This window comes from Pseudochaenichthys georgianus, chromosome 5 (assembly GCF_902827115.2).
Source record: "Pseudochaenichthys georgianus chromosome 5, fPseGeo1.2, whole genome shotgun sequence".
NCBI classification, from domain to species: Eukaryota; Metazoa; Chordata; class Actinopteri; order Perciformes; family Channichthyidae; genus Pseudochaenichthys; species Pseudochaenichthys georgianus.
The window spans coordinates 19,037,523-19,053,717 of record NC_047507.1 but is presented as its reverse complement, the minus strand read 5'-3'; the positions used below and the strand labels follow the sequence as shown (position 1 = coordinate 19,053,717).

Below are 16,195 nucleotides of genomic sequence, written 5' to 3'. Positions count from 1 at the left end.
TATTAGTAGATGTTGTCAAGCATCTGACTCTTAATGGACGTCTCTTTAAAATGACCGCTCAGAGGAGCAACATGAGAGGCTTCTCAATACTCAAATTTCCCCCCTGGACTCCTGGACCATAGACATATAAAGAGTAGACACCGCATTGGCTGCTGGGGCGCAAGAAATACGGCCGCCATCTTGGACCGGTCATCCTACAGACATTCTACCCCATAGACAGCAGACGGTTTCAAGATGCCAGAGCACTGTGCCAGCATATTGCTGTGCAAAATCGGCGGACGATTGCGAACAGGGGTCGGGGGATTACTTTTCACAAGTAAGATTCACATTATAATTGGTTGTATTTTGTAAATAGAATATTATTGTACTGTATTGATGTCCGCCAGCGAAATCGTAGCCAGCAAAATTATGTTCATGGCCAACTGAGACTTTATAAATCGCTGCTGTAACAAGTGAATGTCCCCGTTGTGGGATGAATAAAGTAAAATCTAATCTAATCTATCTAGGAAGAAGAAGGAAGAAAATAAGCTTGACCTCCTTCTTAAAATGTTTTTGTGTTGACTCTCAAATCTCCCGTTTTTATTTTGAAGGTTTCCCAAAGACAAAGATATGAGAAAGAAGTGGGAAGTTGCTTTGAGGAGGGAAGGGTTCACTGCAAGCGAGTCATCCGTGATTTGCAGTGAGCATTTTAAGCAGGACGAGTTTGACAGGACAGATTGTCCGACTCAGAGATGGTGTTTTCCCTCCATCTTCAGCTTCCCGGTTCACCTCCAAAGAGTAGGTGTATCATCATACGGTTATTAGCATTCATAAATGTAAATATTCTATTATCAATAGGGCAGGGTGTGGTGTGTGTGTGTGTGTTGTGTGTGTGTGTGTGTGTGTTGTGTGTGTGGTGTGTGTGTGTGTGTGTGTGTGTGTGTGTGTGTGTTGTGGTGTGTGTGTGTGTGTGTGTGGTGTGTGTGTGTGTGTGTGTGTGTGTGTGTGTGTGTGTGTGTGTGTGTGTGTGTGTGTGTGTGTGTGTGTGTGTGGTTTCTGCTTTTTCATTTTAGCCAGAAAAGGGCAGGACTACGTCTACTTCCAGAAAAGCTGAAGAGAGCCTGTCTGTGGCCCCTCAGGACGACCCAGAAGCTTCAACCTCACACTCACAACCTCAGCCTAATGATGTGAGTATTTCTATTTTCAACATCATCATAATGGTCCTAGACAAAGTAAAATCTCTCTTGTTTGCTGCCACTCATATTAAACACACTCACAAATACACATACACACACAATTGAAGACATGTTGAACATGCATTCCTGGCACACTCACTCACCACCACCACCACACACACACACACACACACGCATGATGCTGGCAGTGGCTTTGACAGGTGATGACTATAAGAAAGAATGTGGGCCATACTCTAGTTGTGTCAAAGTGATGTGTGTGAAGTGAAACATCACTCAAACCATGTTCATCCCTCTTTCTAGGATCATAGCTATGTCTCGCCTGCTTCTCCTACTGCTCTTAAGGCCAGACTCAATGAAGCTTTAGCAAGAGTGGAGAGTCTCGAGCGAGAGAGGAAGAATGCCATGGCTAGAGAAAAGAGGGCAGAGACCACAGTGAGGAGTCTTTTGGGGGATTTGAGGGAAAAGAACCTCATTAATGAAGAACTCAAAGAGGCTTGATTTCTACTCAGGTAAGATGAAAGTAGCACTTTGAAATTCATGTACATCTTACTCTTACACTCTTTATTAAACTCCTTTGTTATTATATGAAGGGGATTTATTAATTTTTTCTCATACAATTTCAGATCTTCAAATAGACTTGAAGGCAAAGCAGGGCCATGAGTACTCCAAGGACCACAGAGAGTGCCCTCACACTCCATCTACATGGTCCAAAGGCATACAAATACCTCAGAGAGACTACAAAAAAAGGTAGTCTTAATGTTGTTCAATTTCATTTTTGGAAATTACGGTTGCAAGTACGTTAAATAGCTACTTCTCAATTTTTTACAGGTGGCTGTGTTCGGTGGATGGCAAGCCTGGCCTGAACAAGATGATGCTGGATATGCTGGAGAGAAGATGCCAGGACGACCAGGCTAAATGGATGTGTTTCACTCATGTTGGATGACATGGCCATCAGAAAACATGTGCAATATAATCCACATAACCAGTCAATGTCTGCTTTTGTAGACATGGGTGATGGAAACAATGAACCGATGCTGCTACTGAGGCTCTTGTGTTCATGGTGGTTGGCCTACACGGACATTGGAAGGCTCCCATTGCATATTACCTGACGAAGTCTTTGTCACCTGAAACACAAAGGGTCCTAATCTAAATCTAAAATCTAATCTAATCTATCTAGGAAGAAGAAGGAAGAAAATAAGCTTGACCTCCTTCTTAAAATGTTTTTGTGTTGACTCTCAAATCTCCCGTTTTTATTTTGATGGTTTCCCAAAGACAAAGATATGAGAAAGAGGTTCTCAGTCATGCTTTGGAGGAGCCGCATGCACGGGGCATTCGGGTGTCATGAGCAACTTTGTGTAAATATGGTTTGGGCGGGGTGGTGTCATGTTCTTGTGTTTAACTTGAACATTTACATTTTTTATATAGATGTAGAAGTACATTTTCATTTTTTATGACATAGATATTCATTTTTACTGATGATATAACTTCTGTCTATGTATAATGTATTATTGTTTCTTCATTTTTCAATTTATTAAAATAGCTGAGTATAGGCCTACACAATATGCTTCTCTATCATATATAGACCATTAGTGTTTTTTTATGTGTGTGTATATATTATATATCGTGTGTCTTTTGCAAAATACCTATCATACATAACATAGGCTATCAAATACCAGAATATTCTATTGCTGTTAAGCCTACTATGAATATTAAAATACGCCGAATCATGTGTCCGGTATCATGCCTACATATATGACGTTTGCAGAAAACCCCCCCCGTGAAAATCAGTTTTGTATTCAGCGAGTTATGATTGATAAAATCGCTGACACTTCATTGCGCCTGCCAGACAGATTACACTGAGTGGAGCGGGTGACCGGTCCAAGATGGCGGCCCCACGGCTCGTCAGCGCCAATAGGCAGTAGCGGTCGATGCGGCGTCTACTCTTTATATGTCTATGTCCAGGGCTGAAGTCGAATAGTCCATTTAGCTTAGGAACCTTCCTAAAGGAGTGAAATGACCCGGAAGTCCCTCAGTGGCAGCCATGATAAGTGCCGTTCGAATTCTCTAGAATGATGAGAATGATAGGAAAGGAGGTTTCAAACTTGCTTTATAACCTCCTTTAGCTTAGGAACCACTGGACCTCCCTCACCGACAGGAGAAGCGAAATGCTGCCCCACAATGCCTTGCAGCCGCAGCATTTGCCGTCACTCAACAGTCGGCCGTTCACGGAAACAACCGATTATGACCGAGAAATTATTCATGAAAGTTACGGTGCTTATTAATTTTAAAATAGGTGGTAAGTTGCCAAAGTGCTTTGTTTTGAACGTTCATCAGTATTATAATCAAAAAGAGAAATATGAACGTTAGTTTTCACTGAAATTATCAAATAAAGTCACATTTCAGTCTTCACTGAGCTGTGTGGGGTTTTTTCAACTTTTAAAAGATGTTTGAATGGTGATATACACAGTGATAGATGTTAGGGACTAACGTTTATAATAATACATCTGTATTGATTTTAAGATCTTTAGTTCATACAATCATACGTATTGGGATCATTTGTATTAATGTGGACCGGAGGGAGAGGGTGACGAGCATAAGTTTCACTTTCCTTTTTTATTTCAATTCCAACTTTGGTCATGAAGAATATGTTTCTCTGTTGTCCACGTTCATAAAGCAAAGCAGCATCTCAGAGCACGGTGCAGAGTCTCTAGATGAGTTTACAGTAGTCCGTCGTTCTTATTAAACATCCATGTTGTAGTCCGCTGCGGCTGTATAGAAAACTGTGGTTTCCATAGTTCCCCACAGCAGCAGACGCACACAAACGTTCGCTGGCGCATCATAAACACGTTGGATAGTGAAAGTGCATTCGGATTCTCTAAAGTACCGCAGTCTCTTCTCCTAAGTCCTTTTGAATTCTCCTATCCACTATCCCTTAACCCGTGACGTTTCACTCAGAGGTCAAGGAATAGACGATAGGGTTAGAACTTAGGAGCTGATTTTTAAACTATCCGACTGCAGCCCTGGACTCCTCGGTCATGACCCGGAAATGAATTTCAGTGCGCCATTTTGAAGGACGTCTCATTTCTCTAAATGCACACCGAGGACCGAGGATCGAGCGTCAGGAGGCTCTCTGGAGGAGCTTAACCGAGGATACACTGATGGTTCCTCCACGGCTCCTCCGCGGATGCATTTCCGGGATCGGTGGAGGCGTGACGCACGGCCACTTATCTCAGCCAATGACAGCTCTGCATGCATCCCCTGGATATTATTTTAGAACCTGCTCTCATCGCAACGCGATGTTTACAGTGAGAACAGCTGTGAGGTCCTTCAGAAAGCAGAGCAGTGTGTACAATATATATCACTCAGTATACAGGCATACTCTCTTTATTTGCTTTAGTTAGTAGATATCTACAAACAAAGAGTCGATATTTTTCTAAAACCATTTAGTGCTTCACATAATAAAATACACAACGGCTGTAGCCTGATTATGCTTTAGGAGCTGTAGGTGTGTGTGGTGTGTGACACACACCTACACACTGTACCACACGCACCTATACACTGTAACACGCACTGGTACAGTGTGTAGGTGCGTGTTGTACAGTGCGCAGATGCGGTGGACAGACAGGTCTCAGTTGGTTTGGTGTCCTTACTTTTAATACTTGCAAATACAACTTTTGGCCCGTAATTTCAATTCCCCATTTCAGCGACCAGAGAGAGGGGGGATATATATCCAGTCTCTGATTGTGTTACGTTATTATGAGAGTGCTCTCATACTTTAAATTGTAGGCTATATATTTATATAAATATTTTGTGTGTGTGTCCACATCTGTAGCCTGTTATTGTCTCATACCGCACTCTCAATGAATTCAAAGTAAATATGTGGGGGAACAATGTTCAGCTGATCTAACAGAGATTATAAAATATGACGAAACACCCGACAGCTGATGCAGCTGTTGCCACGTAATAATGAACGGACGTCGCTTTAATATGACCGCTCAGAGGAGAGGAGTTCTCATTTCTTTAAACGTCTGCTGCTTCCCCTCCTCGGTCCTCCGCTCGCATCTCCTGTGGGCGGGACTAAGTCTCGAGGAGGGGAGTCGAGGAGGGAAATTTAAGAATTGAGAAGCCTCTATGGTCTAGCTACGGCCGCGGCCATAGACATATAAAGAGTAGACGCCGCATCGACCGCTGCTGCCTATTGGCGCTGACGAGCCGTGGGGCCGCCATCTTGGACCGGTCACCCGCTCCACTCAGTGTAATCTGTCTGGCAGGCGCAATGAAGTGTCAGCGCATTTTATCAATCATAACTCGCTGAATACAAAACTGATTTTCACGGGGGGGGGGGGGTTCTGCAAACGTCATATATGTAGGCATGATACCGGACCATGATTTGGCGTATTTTAATATTCATAGTAGGCTTAACAGCAATAGAATATTCTGGTATTTGATGGCCTATGTTATGTATGATAGGTATTTTGCAAAAGACACGATATATAATATATACACACACACATAAAAAAACACTAATGGTCTATATATGATAGAGAAGCATATTGTGTAGGCCTATACTCAGCTATTTTAATAAGTTGAAAAATGAAGAAACAATAATACATTATACATAGACAGAAGTTATATATCAGTAAAAATGATCTATGTCATAAAAATGAAAATGTACTTCTACATCTATATAAAAAATGTAAATGTTCAAGTTAAACACAAGAACATGACACCACCCCGCCCAAACCATATTTACACAAAGTTGCTCATGACACCCGAATGCCCCGTGCATGCGGCTCCTCCAAAGCATGACTGAGAACCTCTTTCTCATATCTTTGTCTTTGGGAAACCATCAAAATAAAAACGGGAGATTTGAGAGTCAACACAAAACATTTTAAGAAGGAGGTCAAGCTTATTTCTTCCTTCTTCTTCCTAGATAGATTAGATTTTAGATTTAGATTAGGACCCTTTGTGTTTCAGGTGACAAAGACTTCGTCAGGTAATATGCAATGGGAGCCTTCCAATGTCCGTGTAGGCCAACCACCATGAACACAAGAGCCTCAGTAGCAGCATCGGTCTCATTGTTTCCATCACCCTGTCTACAAAAGCAGACATTGACTGGTTATGTGGATTATATTGCACATGTTTTCTGATGGCCATGTCATCCAACATGAGTGAAACACATCCATATTTAGCCTGGTCGTCCTGGCATCTTCTCTCCAGCATATCCAGCATCATCTTGTTCAGACCAGGCTTGCCATCCACCGAACACAGCCACCTGTAAAAAATTGAGAAGTAGCTATTTAACGTACTTGCAACCGTAATTTCCAAAAATGAAATTGAACAACATTAAGACTACCTTTTTGTTGTAGTCTCTCTGAGGTATTTGTATGCCTTTGGACCATGTAGATGGAGTGTGAGGGCACATTCTCTGTGGTCCTTGGAGTACTCATGGCCCTGCTTTGCCTTCAAGTCTATTTGAAGATCTGAAATTGTATGAAAAAATTAATAAGTCCCCTTCATATAATAACAAAGGAGTTTAATAAAGAGTGTAAGAGTAAGATGTACATGAATCTCAAAGTGCTACTTTCATCTTCCCTGAGTAGAAATCAAGCCTCTTTGAGTTCTTCATTAATGAGGTTTTTTTCCCTCAAATCCCCCAAAAGAGTCCTCACTGTGGTCTCTGCCCTCTTTTCTCTAGCCATGGCATTCTTCCTCTCTCGCTCGAGACTCTCCACTCTTGCTAAAGCTTCATTGAGTCTGGCCTTAAGAGCAGTAGGAGAAGCAGGCGAGACATAGCTATGATCCCAGTAGAAAGAGGGATGAACATGGTTTGAGTGATGTTTCACTTCACACACAACACTTTGACACAACTAGAGTATGGCCCACATTCTTTCTTTCTCACCTGTCAAAGCCACTGCCAGCATCATGCGTGTGTGTGCCAGGAATGCATGTTCAACATGTCTTCAATTGTGTGTGTGTGTGTGTGTGTTTGTGAGTGTGTTTAATATGAGTGGCAGCAAACAAGAGAGATGAGATTTGACTTTGTCTAGGACCATTATGATATGATGTTGAAAATAGAAATACTCACATCATTAGGCTGAGGTTGTGAGTGTGAGGTTGAAGCTTCTGGGTCGTCCTGAGGGGCCACAGACAGGCTCTCTTCACTTTCTGGAAGTAGACGTAGTCCTGCCCTTTTCTGGCTAAAATGAAAACACACACACACACACACACACACACACACACACACACACCACACACACACACACCACACACACACACACACACACCCACACACACACACACACACACACACACACACACACACACACACACACCACACACACACACACACACCCACACACACACCACACACACACACACACACACACACACACACACACACACACATTATTGATATATAGAATATTACATTTATGAATGCTAATAACCGTATGATGATGCACCTACTCTTTGGAGGTGAACCGGGAAGCTGAAGATGGAGGGAATAACACCATCTCTGAGTCGGACAATCTGTCCTGTCCTGTCAAACTCGTCCTGCTTACAATGCTCACTGCAAATCACGGATGACTCGCTTGCAGTGAACCCTTTCCTCCTCAAAGCAACTTCCCACTTCTTTCTCATATCTTTGTCTTTGGGAAACCTTCAAAATAAAAACGGGAGATTTGAGAGTCAACACAAAAACATTTTAAGAAGGAGGTCAAGCTTTTTTCTTTCCTTCTTCTTCCTAGATAGATTAGATTCGATTTTACTGTATTCATCCCACAACGGGGGACATTCACTTGTTACAGCAGCGATTTATAAAGTCTCAGTTGGCCATGAACTAATGTTTGCTGGCTACGATTTCGCTGGCGGACATCAATACAGTACAATAATATTCTATTTACAAAATACAACCAATTATAATGTTGAATTTCTTACTTGTGAAAAAGTAATCCCCGACCCCTGTTCGTCAATCGTCCGCCGATTTGCACAGCAATATGCTGCAACAGTGCTCTGGCATCTTGAAACCTCTGCTGTCTATGGGTAGAATGTCTGTAGGATGACCGGGTCCAAGATGGCGGCCGTATTTCCTTGCGCCCCCAGCAGCCAATGCGGCGTCTACTCTTTATATGTCTATGGCCGGGGCCAGTACACGGCGGTACAACGATGGTACACGACAACGCCCACCTGACACGACACTACGGTTGCTGAGAGACACCACCGTTAAAAGCGAATTGACGAGATTTACATCATACAGCCCATGTAGTATAAACATTGATTTTCATTTCTTACAGTAGGAGAGGTTTTGGGGTTTAGGTTTAGGAGGGAGGAAGGAAGATTAGGATTAGGTAAAAATGTAGGGAGTGGTTAGGGTTAGGATGGGGGGAAGGGAAGGGTTAGATTGAAGGGAGGGAAGAGAACTGCTACCCCAACGTTCATACTGGGTAGTTTATTTAGTTTAAAAAAAATTATCCAACGAGTTAGAGACCACAAAGGAATTGTAGTACCGCCGTTTGGCCACAAGACTCCGGCGCACTCCTGGGGCTTGGTTCAACCTCCACTGTCCGCGGCCGCAGCTAGACGTTCTTATTATACATCCATGAGCTAGACCCTTCTCAGCCACCGTAGTGTCTTGTCAGGTGGGCGTGTCGTGTACCATCGTGTACCGCCGTGTACTGGCCGCGGCCGCAGCTAAACCCTTCTCCAGAGGAGAGGAGTTCTCATTTCTCTAACCACCTGCTGCTTCCCCTCCTCTCTCCTCGGCTCCTCCGCTCGCATCTCCTGTGGGCGGGACTAAGTATCGAGCATAGGAGTCGAGGAGGAGATCTAGAGAAATGAGAAAGGGCCATGACCAATGAGGGCACGAGATACGTTTGTTCACGAGATGGAAGGCTGACAGGCACTTAGGCCATCCAGTTATTTTAGCTGGGCCGGTATCTATGGGTGTAGGTACTAGATGTTATTTTCACAAATAGAATAAAGGTTTCACACATCTCAAACTGTTATAAAGAATCTTTAGAGTCTCTGGGATAATCCAGTCCAGATTTGATGAGTCTAGGTCTAGTGGTTTCAGATCAGGACCTGGTCTAATGTGGTCTACATGTGAAAAAAGCACTGAAATCTCCCTTTTTTGTATTTTCACAAATAGAATAAAGGTTTCACAAATCTCAAACTGTGTTATAAAGAATCTTTAGACTCTCTGGGATAATCCAGTCCAAATAAATCGGCTATGCAGCGATTTAAGAGGTTCAAACACGGAGGATTGTTCGCTCAGCGCTGTAAATTAAATGTCCCTTAACTTTCCCCTTAACTGCGAATCGGATGCTCTGAATCGGAAACCAATTTCAGGGTCGTCTCCTTTTATATACAGTCTATGGTCGTCTCTGACGAGTCGTATGGCGGGAGTTTTAAATGCTCGCGATTTTACAACGGCTGGTCAAATCATCTCTTCTTCATCGCGAACTGTGAGTCATTTTAATACATTTATCCCCAAAACCATTGCACTCTACTGAATAAGATGACTAGCATGCAGTACATTATGCTTAAGTGTTATAGCTAAACGGTTAACAGTAACTTAAGTTTAAATGTCCTCCACTTCAGTCGAAGTTAGCTAGTGAAGCGCTTTCTAGTTAAGCGTTTATGCTAACTGGAGTGAACAGGCTAACTAATACACATCTGTCAGCACCTGCTGCTCCTAGAAAGACATGGCTAGCTAAAATGGCTACTAACTTTCTCTCTTTACAAACAGGTAATCAAACGCAATGAATCACATCAGAAACATAAAGGAGAAGCTGAGCATACCAACAGGAAGCAGGTAGTTAAAGTAGCTATTTAAGAATGGTTTCCAAATATTGTTTTTTTATCTGTGAATAAGGTTATGCACAGCTGTGATCAATCGTTTTTAAGCTGACTAACAGTGTAATAATAACACGTAGTCATTAAGCCCTACGTTTGAATAGCAATATGTATAAGTCTGTCTGTGTTTACCTTATTTCTATAAACACATTTATTTTAACAAAACATCAGCAGAAATGTGTCTACCAGCGGCTACTCCAGCTTTACAGACTCGCAGCTTTTCTTCGGGTCTCAGTTTTGGCCTGAAAATTCTCAAAGCATGTCTCAAGAAATGAGTTTGTCATCCAGGAACTCCCAACAAAGTTCACAGGAGGTGAGTTTTATCATCTTACAATTGGTTGTTGGTGAAGCAGTGATATATTTGAGGCCCAAAATGAATGGACAAATCCATCTGGTTTAGTGGCATTATTACTTATGCAGGTTACACTCAGTTTACTATTAATTACAAGTGAGTTAAGTAATGGGTCTGATGGGGAAGTTTGCAGGTGTGTTGTTCTGTGAAAAAGAGTTTAAAAAAGAGATGTGAATCTAATTTCAATAGAACGATCCAGGCACCTTCATTCAAATCGGCAGTATGTCATACTGCATATTTGCTTCATTGTTTGTTAGTAACAAGCACATTTGTTCTTATATTGCAAAATGAATGACATTGAGGCATTTAATTACAGTTTAATGGACCACCATAAGTGAATGCAGTAATTCAGGAGGCAACCTGTTTCTTCGAATTAAATCTTTTATTTGTTATCATACCTTCATATGTGTATTTATTGTTACTGAAATGATGTGAAAATCACTTCTGCCTTGTGTATCTATAAACCTCATATTGTTTTACTTTTTTTTTTAGGGAAGTGACCCCAAGTTTATAAGCAGTTATCACACCAAACCTTTCTTGTTTGGAGAATTAAAGGACAAGAGCAAAGCTTTTGGGATACTCGACAAGTTTGAAGAGGACAAGAAAAGGGCAAAAGAACAAACTGACAGGTCCGTAGCTACATGCAATACACTTTTTATTTATACTTGTGGGATATATATATTTTTTTAAGTTGGCCTAATAACTTCTGACATCTTCAAATCTATCCTTTTTGTTTTAACAGTGATATTTTAGCCAAAGAATGTAATCACTTTCGAGAAACCCTCAACAATGTAAGTGTTCATAGACATCCATGCTGTCACCTTTTTGGATTTGAAAGCTTCTCTACTGTAGATGTAACATGTTCAACTATGCTGCCATGCTTTTCAGATCCAACAACTGGTCGCTGGCACTGAAAAAAATACTTGTGCGAGCGAAACGGTCCTTAAAAAATTTGACAGTTTTTCGTCAACAAGTACGTTTTCTTATTTATTGATACTTTTAAATGAAATTTGAGTTCTAATTAGGGCTGCTCGATTATGGCAAAAATCATAATCTCGATTATTTGGGTCAATAATTGATATCACGATTATTAAAAACGATTATCCATTTACTTTGAAAACATCCATTTATTGCAAAAAACAGTTGATTACCCTTAACTTTAAGTATAATTCCAATTTGAAAAAAGAAATACGTTTTATTTCGATTATGTTGTTTTCATAATCGTTGCAAGCCAAAATCGTAATTGCGATTAAAATACGATTAATTGAGCAGCCCTAGTTCTAATAATATTTGCCAGTAGATGGTGCTCTTTACCAAATGAATACATGTGGTTATATTATCTTCGATACATTTGTATTGTATTGAAATACGTTTTATACATGCATATATCTTTTATTTCCATTTATCACAGTGCAAACTAATATCAACAGTCTTCAGATTGACATTTCACAGCAGTTTGAGGCTTTACTGACTAAAGTGAACTCCCAGAAAGTGCTGATGGCTGAACTCGAAGACAAGATGCAAAAGGTGAACAATATTGAAACTTTTAATCAAGATTGCTGCATATTAATTGAGGTGAAAGTGTATTTGATTGGCTTCCAGTTGTATAAATGTACATTTGACCATTTAGACTGGGGACACCACGGTGGCATTTGGTTCAAACCTGCAAGGCTTAAAGGATGATCTGGGTTGTCTGAGAGAGGAGCAGGAGAGAGAGCGAAACATGCTGGAAGAGGCTCTGAAGCTGCTCAGCACCTTAGTCTCAGAGCACTCAGCCAAAGCCAGCTCTGAGAGGGTGACGGACAGTGCCAACCAGACATCACCAGAGCTTGAACAGTCTTTCTCCAACATCCTACAGGAGAACAAGCTTGAAGGCACACAGCTAATATGCAAGTCATACAACCGTGAGTGCAATCAGGTTCAAGTTGCCCCTAAGGGTCCCATCATAGGAAAGAGGAAAGTCCCTCAGAGAGGCCAGAGGAGGTGCAGAAAGAGGCCGCTTGTGCTCTCACAGAGGAGTAAGGGCACTGTCACAAATGAAAACAGTCAACTACTCATGAACTGCGACAAAGGACAACATGTTACTACACCTCGATGTGAGCGTCGTGATTCGAACATGGTACCAAGACGGGACCATCTCGTTGTAGAACGTCGAATACTGCCAACCAGGAAGGTGAGATCAATAGCTAAAGGGTGTTACATCACCCCACTCAGCTGCTGGTCTCAGGACAGCAACAGCTCCGTGTGCGTTGAAGGAATCGAACCCATCTTGGCGAAACCCTCGGCTGAGTCCAAAGCGGTGACCCCAGTGAGACCCGAAGGCCTCTGGCAGCTGTTTGATATAGATGGGAGTTCTGATTTAGGCTATTAGAGGAGGAGTAAAAGAGTATGAAGTGTACATTTTTTGTTATTTTCAGAGTAAAAGCCTGAAATGTGTGTTGTTCTAATTATCCTTACTCTGGACCTATTATACTAGTTGTACAGTTTCTCAGTTTGTAGACAAATTAACACATTGATAAATGTTTAATGTTCAAAAAGCTTTAGAGGGATGTAAAAAGGTACCAATAAATAAGTTAAGAAATGACTAACATACAAATACACCTTTTAAACTTATTTCTGCTGAGATACAATATGTATTTGATTAATAACTAATGTATTCTGTACTTACACTTCTGAGTACACAATGTAAATAAACAAACAACTGTATTCAAATAAACAAACGTTTTCCATAATATTATGTATGACATGTCAACTTATTTATAGTAAATTGACATTGCCATACAATTATTGATTGACAGAAAATTCCTTGGCATAATCGTTTCAGTCATTGTTTTTAGACACAAACATTATTCTGGATTAAGCGACCCATAGAGATGTTTTTTTCTATTTATCTGTGTGGTATATTTCTGTACCATATATGTATGTCTTGGTAATTTTGTGCCACACAGCTGCAGGTTTTAGGGGATCAATCTCTGCAGATCTTGCGCAATAAGATACAAAATGACAATAACTGTATTTACAAATGTTCTTTTGTATTCTCATTAACAGGAGAATCTCTTGCGACAGCGTGCAAATCATTAACTACAGATCCTCTTCCATGCAGGAAAACAATGAACGCCTTTAGCCCAGCATTAAGTGCATTAATAATGAATCATTCATTTCCTTTGCTAATTCTCCAACACAGACTTTGGCCTGATCTGAGAGGAGGGGTCACTGTTTAACTAAGTCTGCAGGTGGGGACATGAGTCCCCTCGGGTTGAGACTTGCAACTAAGCAGACGTCATAGTTATCATGCATCAGAGCGTGCCGAGCCACCACAGTCCACCGGCCCCCCCATGGATCCAGCTCCAAAATGTCCTTTGTTATATCGTCATGACGATCTAAAAGTAGTAATGAAACAGATTTCAGTCCCATGGAAACATCTTTCAAGCACTTTTAATTAAATGGATATGGATATTTTTTCTTACCTGCTCCTTTGTAGTATCCACACACATAGATCTTGCCTCCCACCACTCCTGCGTTTGAGGCATTGGTGCGCAGAGAGAGCTGTGCGAATGGGAGAGGAGGTCCATCCCTCCACTTATTTTCATCTGGGTTGTAGATCTCCACAGCATCAAGGCAGTGGCGTGATTGCCCACAGTCACTGCCCTCACAACCAATACCACCTGCAAAATCCATATTTCATCAGCAAATGGCTTAATTCTCTCAAACTATTTCTAACATGAATCAATAAAGTTGAATTTGTTTAGCAGAATAAGTGCAGCACAATCAGAGTTTCCCTACAATATTGTAATATCTATAGAAAATGTGCTATCAGTCAACACCCTCTAAAAGGATCATCAAAAAATATTGCATACCAAGAGAGATTAAAAAGAAAACAATACATAATCTTACCCATCACATAAATGTCACCATTGAGTACAACGGCACTGCAGCGATACTTTGAGTACTTCATGGGTCCTAACTCTGTCCACTTATTTATGTTTGGATCATACTCCAGCAGTCGGTTACTGAGACGGTCCGGCTCATCATCCGTACGGTATGACTGGTTGAAGGGGAGGGAGACAAAAGTCAGAGAGGGGTCATATACAGACACTCGAGGTTTTTGCAGGTCTCAAAAGTCTCACATTCACTTTAAATGTATGACTAAAATGGTTGTACGTTTTTCTTTAGCCATTAAAATAATGTTAAGATATTTTGATATTACCTGTGGTGTTCGACCCCCGATCACATAAAGGCGATCTTTCATTCCGACTGCGCTGTGATAGGCTAAAGGCAGAGGCAGGGGCGCTGCACTGCGCCACGGCCCTCCTTGCAGAGACCACCGCTCCACACAGTTAGTGATGAGAAGTTGGTTCTTCAGCTTCATCTGCCCCCCCAGCAGGTACAGAGTTTCCCCCAGTGATGCCAGAGCGTAGGAGTCTCGGTATTCTGCTGACGACAGGCACTCCCAACTTCCCTGCGCCTCCACTTTGTACCTGGCCAACAGGGAAAACAATCAGTGCCATCTGAGTGGGGTAAGCAAATACACAGTTATCAAATGTGTCATCTAATGTCTTACCTGTAAATCTCAACGTTAATGTCTTTCTCTCGGGCCATTTTGCGAGTACTTGCCTCTCCTGCGACTATAATGTCATTTTTTTCAGTAACAACCCCGGCACACACAAACCCCAGAGCCTCTGCGTAGCGAGGTGAAGTGATGTAGTAGGTTCGGCCTGTGGATGGGGCATAGCAGAAACTGCGCTCAGCAAAGCTGCCATATCTCGATCTAATCCCACCACCATCGTTTCCAATACAGAGCAGCAGGTCTGTGGTCTCCATGCCGTAGCGCAGCTTTAGCTTGCGTGGCGCTGCTGAGGGGTGCATCGCTGTGACATCCAAGGCTTGATTGAGCATCTCAAGACACTCAGCGTCAGACAGCAGGGCCGTATTCCTCTTCATCGCCTCTTTCAAATTGTCAGGGTGTATCAGTGGCAGACGGACCTTCCTCAGGAGTTCAGGAAGGTGCAGATTACGGACCTCTCCATCTTCCACAGTGCAGTGTCTGACCCAGCGGAGGACCACATCCAGGATGGTCTCTTCTTGTGAAACATTAAGGTCATCAGAGGTCAGCAGCTTTCCCAGTTGATGGGCCTCCAGCTCCAGGACCTCCTCATTTTGGCAGACTTGGACAAAGTTCTGCCCAAGAAAGCGCTGAGCATGTTCAGCTAAATCCTCCGCTCCAAGGTCACGGGCAAAGTAATACACACCGAGGCAGTTGGAAGCATCCATGTTCTCGGTCATGTGCAGCTGACAGCGATGGAAGACGTCGTCCATCTGCAGGAGAAAAGATGCAATAGAGATGCCTTGCACATTGGCGTTGGTGAGAGCAAGATCTGAGCAGTACATGTAGTTTAGCAGGAGGGCCAGGCTGTCTGCAGGGGTCACGCAGAACTATTTCTCTAGTGTTGCACTCGCGAAGGCCGCAGGTGAACATAACACGAAAATAAGGACTAAAAGCGGACAAAACGACCCGGTGACAGGGGAAGCTGATTCCCTCAGCAACCAGCACCACATCTGTCAGATGCTCGCTCTCCCTCATCTTCCTCAGCTGGTTGAGCAGCACCAGCCCATGTTTGGAGGTAACATCCATTTTACCTCAACTTTTTAGTGACAATAATATTTACAAAAGTTAGGAAGTGTTATGCAATCTGAACACCTGGTCAGGAGATTGTCTCTAGAAAAACAAGAAGAAAACAAATGATTAGAAGCCATCAATATCATAAGAAACAGTAGTTCAAAGTATAATTAATACTAAAACTTCTATTCAACA

General features: G+C 42.1%; 2 protein-coding genes and 2 long non-coding RNA genes across 4 annotated transcripts; 2 read left to right on the top strand and 2 right to left on the bottom strand.

Moving 5' to 3' along the window:
• Positions 1-1,040: 1,040 nt before the first annotated feature.
• On the top strand, positions 1,041-1,859 carry LOC139433857 (uncharacterized). Its single transcript, XR_011643262.1, has 3 exons — positions 1,041-1,166; positions 1,476-1,684; positions 1,799-1,859. It is a non-coding gene; the product is annotated as an uncharacterized lncRNA (long non-coding RNA).
• Positions 1,860-6,096: 4,237 nt separating this feature from the next.
• Positions 6,097-7,827, bottom strand: LOC139433858 (uncharacterized). Its single transcript, XR_011643263.1, has 4 exons — positions 7,644-7,827; positions 7,264-7,375; positions 6,532-6,658; positions 6,097-6,450 (listed from the first exon to the last, which is right to left on the bottom strand). It is a non-coding gene; the product is annotated as an uncharacterized lncRNA (long non-coding RNA).
• A 2,073-nt stretch (positions 7,828-9,900) lies between these two features.
• LOC117447339 (interactor of HORMAD1 protein 1) lies at positions 9,901-12,066 on the top strand. The gene is made up of 6 exons (XM_034084045.2): positions 9,901-9,990; positions 10,203-10,344; positions 10,876-11,012; positions 11,126-11,174; positions 11,272-11,356; positions 11,795-12,066. The coding sequence occupies exons 1-6, from the start codon at positions 9,938-9,940 to the stop codon at positions 12,064-12,066; spliced, it is 738 nt and encodes a 245-aa protein (XP_033939936.1). The 5' UTR covers positions 9,901-9,937.
• A 1,005-nt stretch (positions 12,067-13,071) lies between these two features.
• LOC117447338 (kelch repeat and BTB domain-containing protein 12-like) lies at positions 13,072-16,094 on the bottom strand. Its single transcript, XM_034084044.1, is given in 6 exon segments — positions 13,072-13,763; positions 13,851-14,048; positions 14,278-14,428; positions 14,591-14,861; positions 14,945-15,805; positions 15,807-16,094. Coding segments are annotated over 6 exon segments (1,860 nt in total). The 5' UTR covers positions 16,016-16,094; the 3' UTR covers positions 13,072-13,593.
• Between the last annotated feature and the right edge of the window lie 101 nt (positions 16,095-16,195).

What these genes read in the sequence shown, in the direction of transcription:
- LOC117447339 (XM_034084045.2), top strand. Translation starts at nt 9,938, where the DNA reads ATGAATCACATCAGAAACATAAAGGAGAAGCTGAGCATACCAACAGGA. An exon ending in TTCGAGAAACCCTCAACAAT is followed by an intron (nt 11,175 to 11,271) that starts GTAAGTGTTCAT and finishes CATGCTTTTCAG; the next exon opens with ATCCAACAACTGGTCGCTGG. An exon ending in TGACAGTTTTTCGTCAACAA is followed by an intron (nt 11,357 to 11,794) that starts GTACGTTTTCTT and finishes CATTTATCACAG; the next exon opens with TGCAAACTAATATCAACAGT.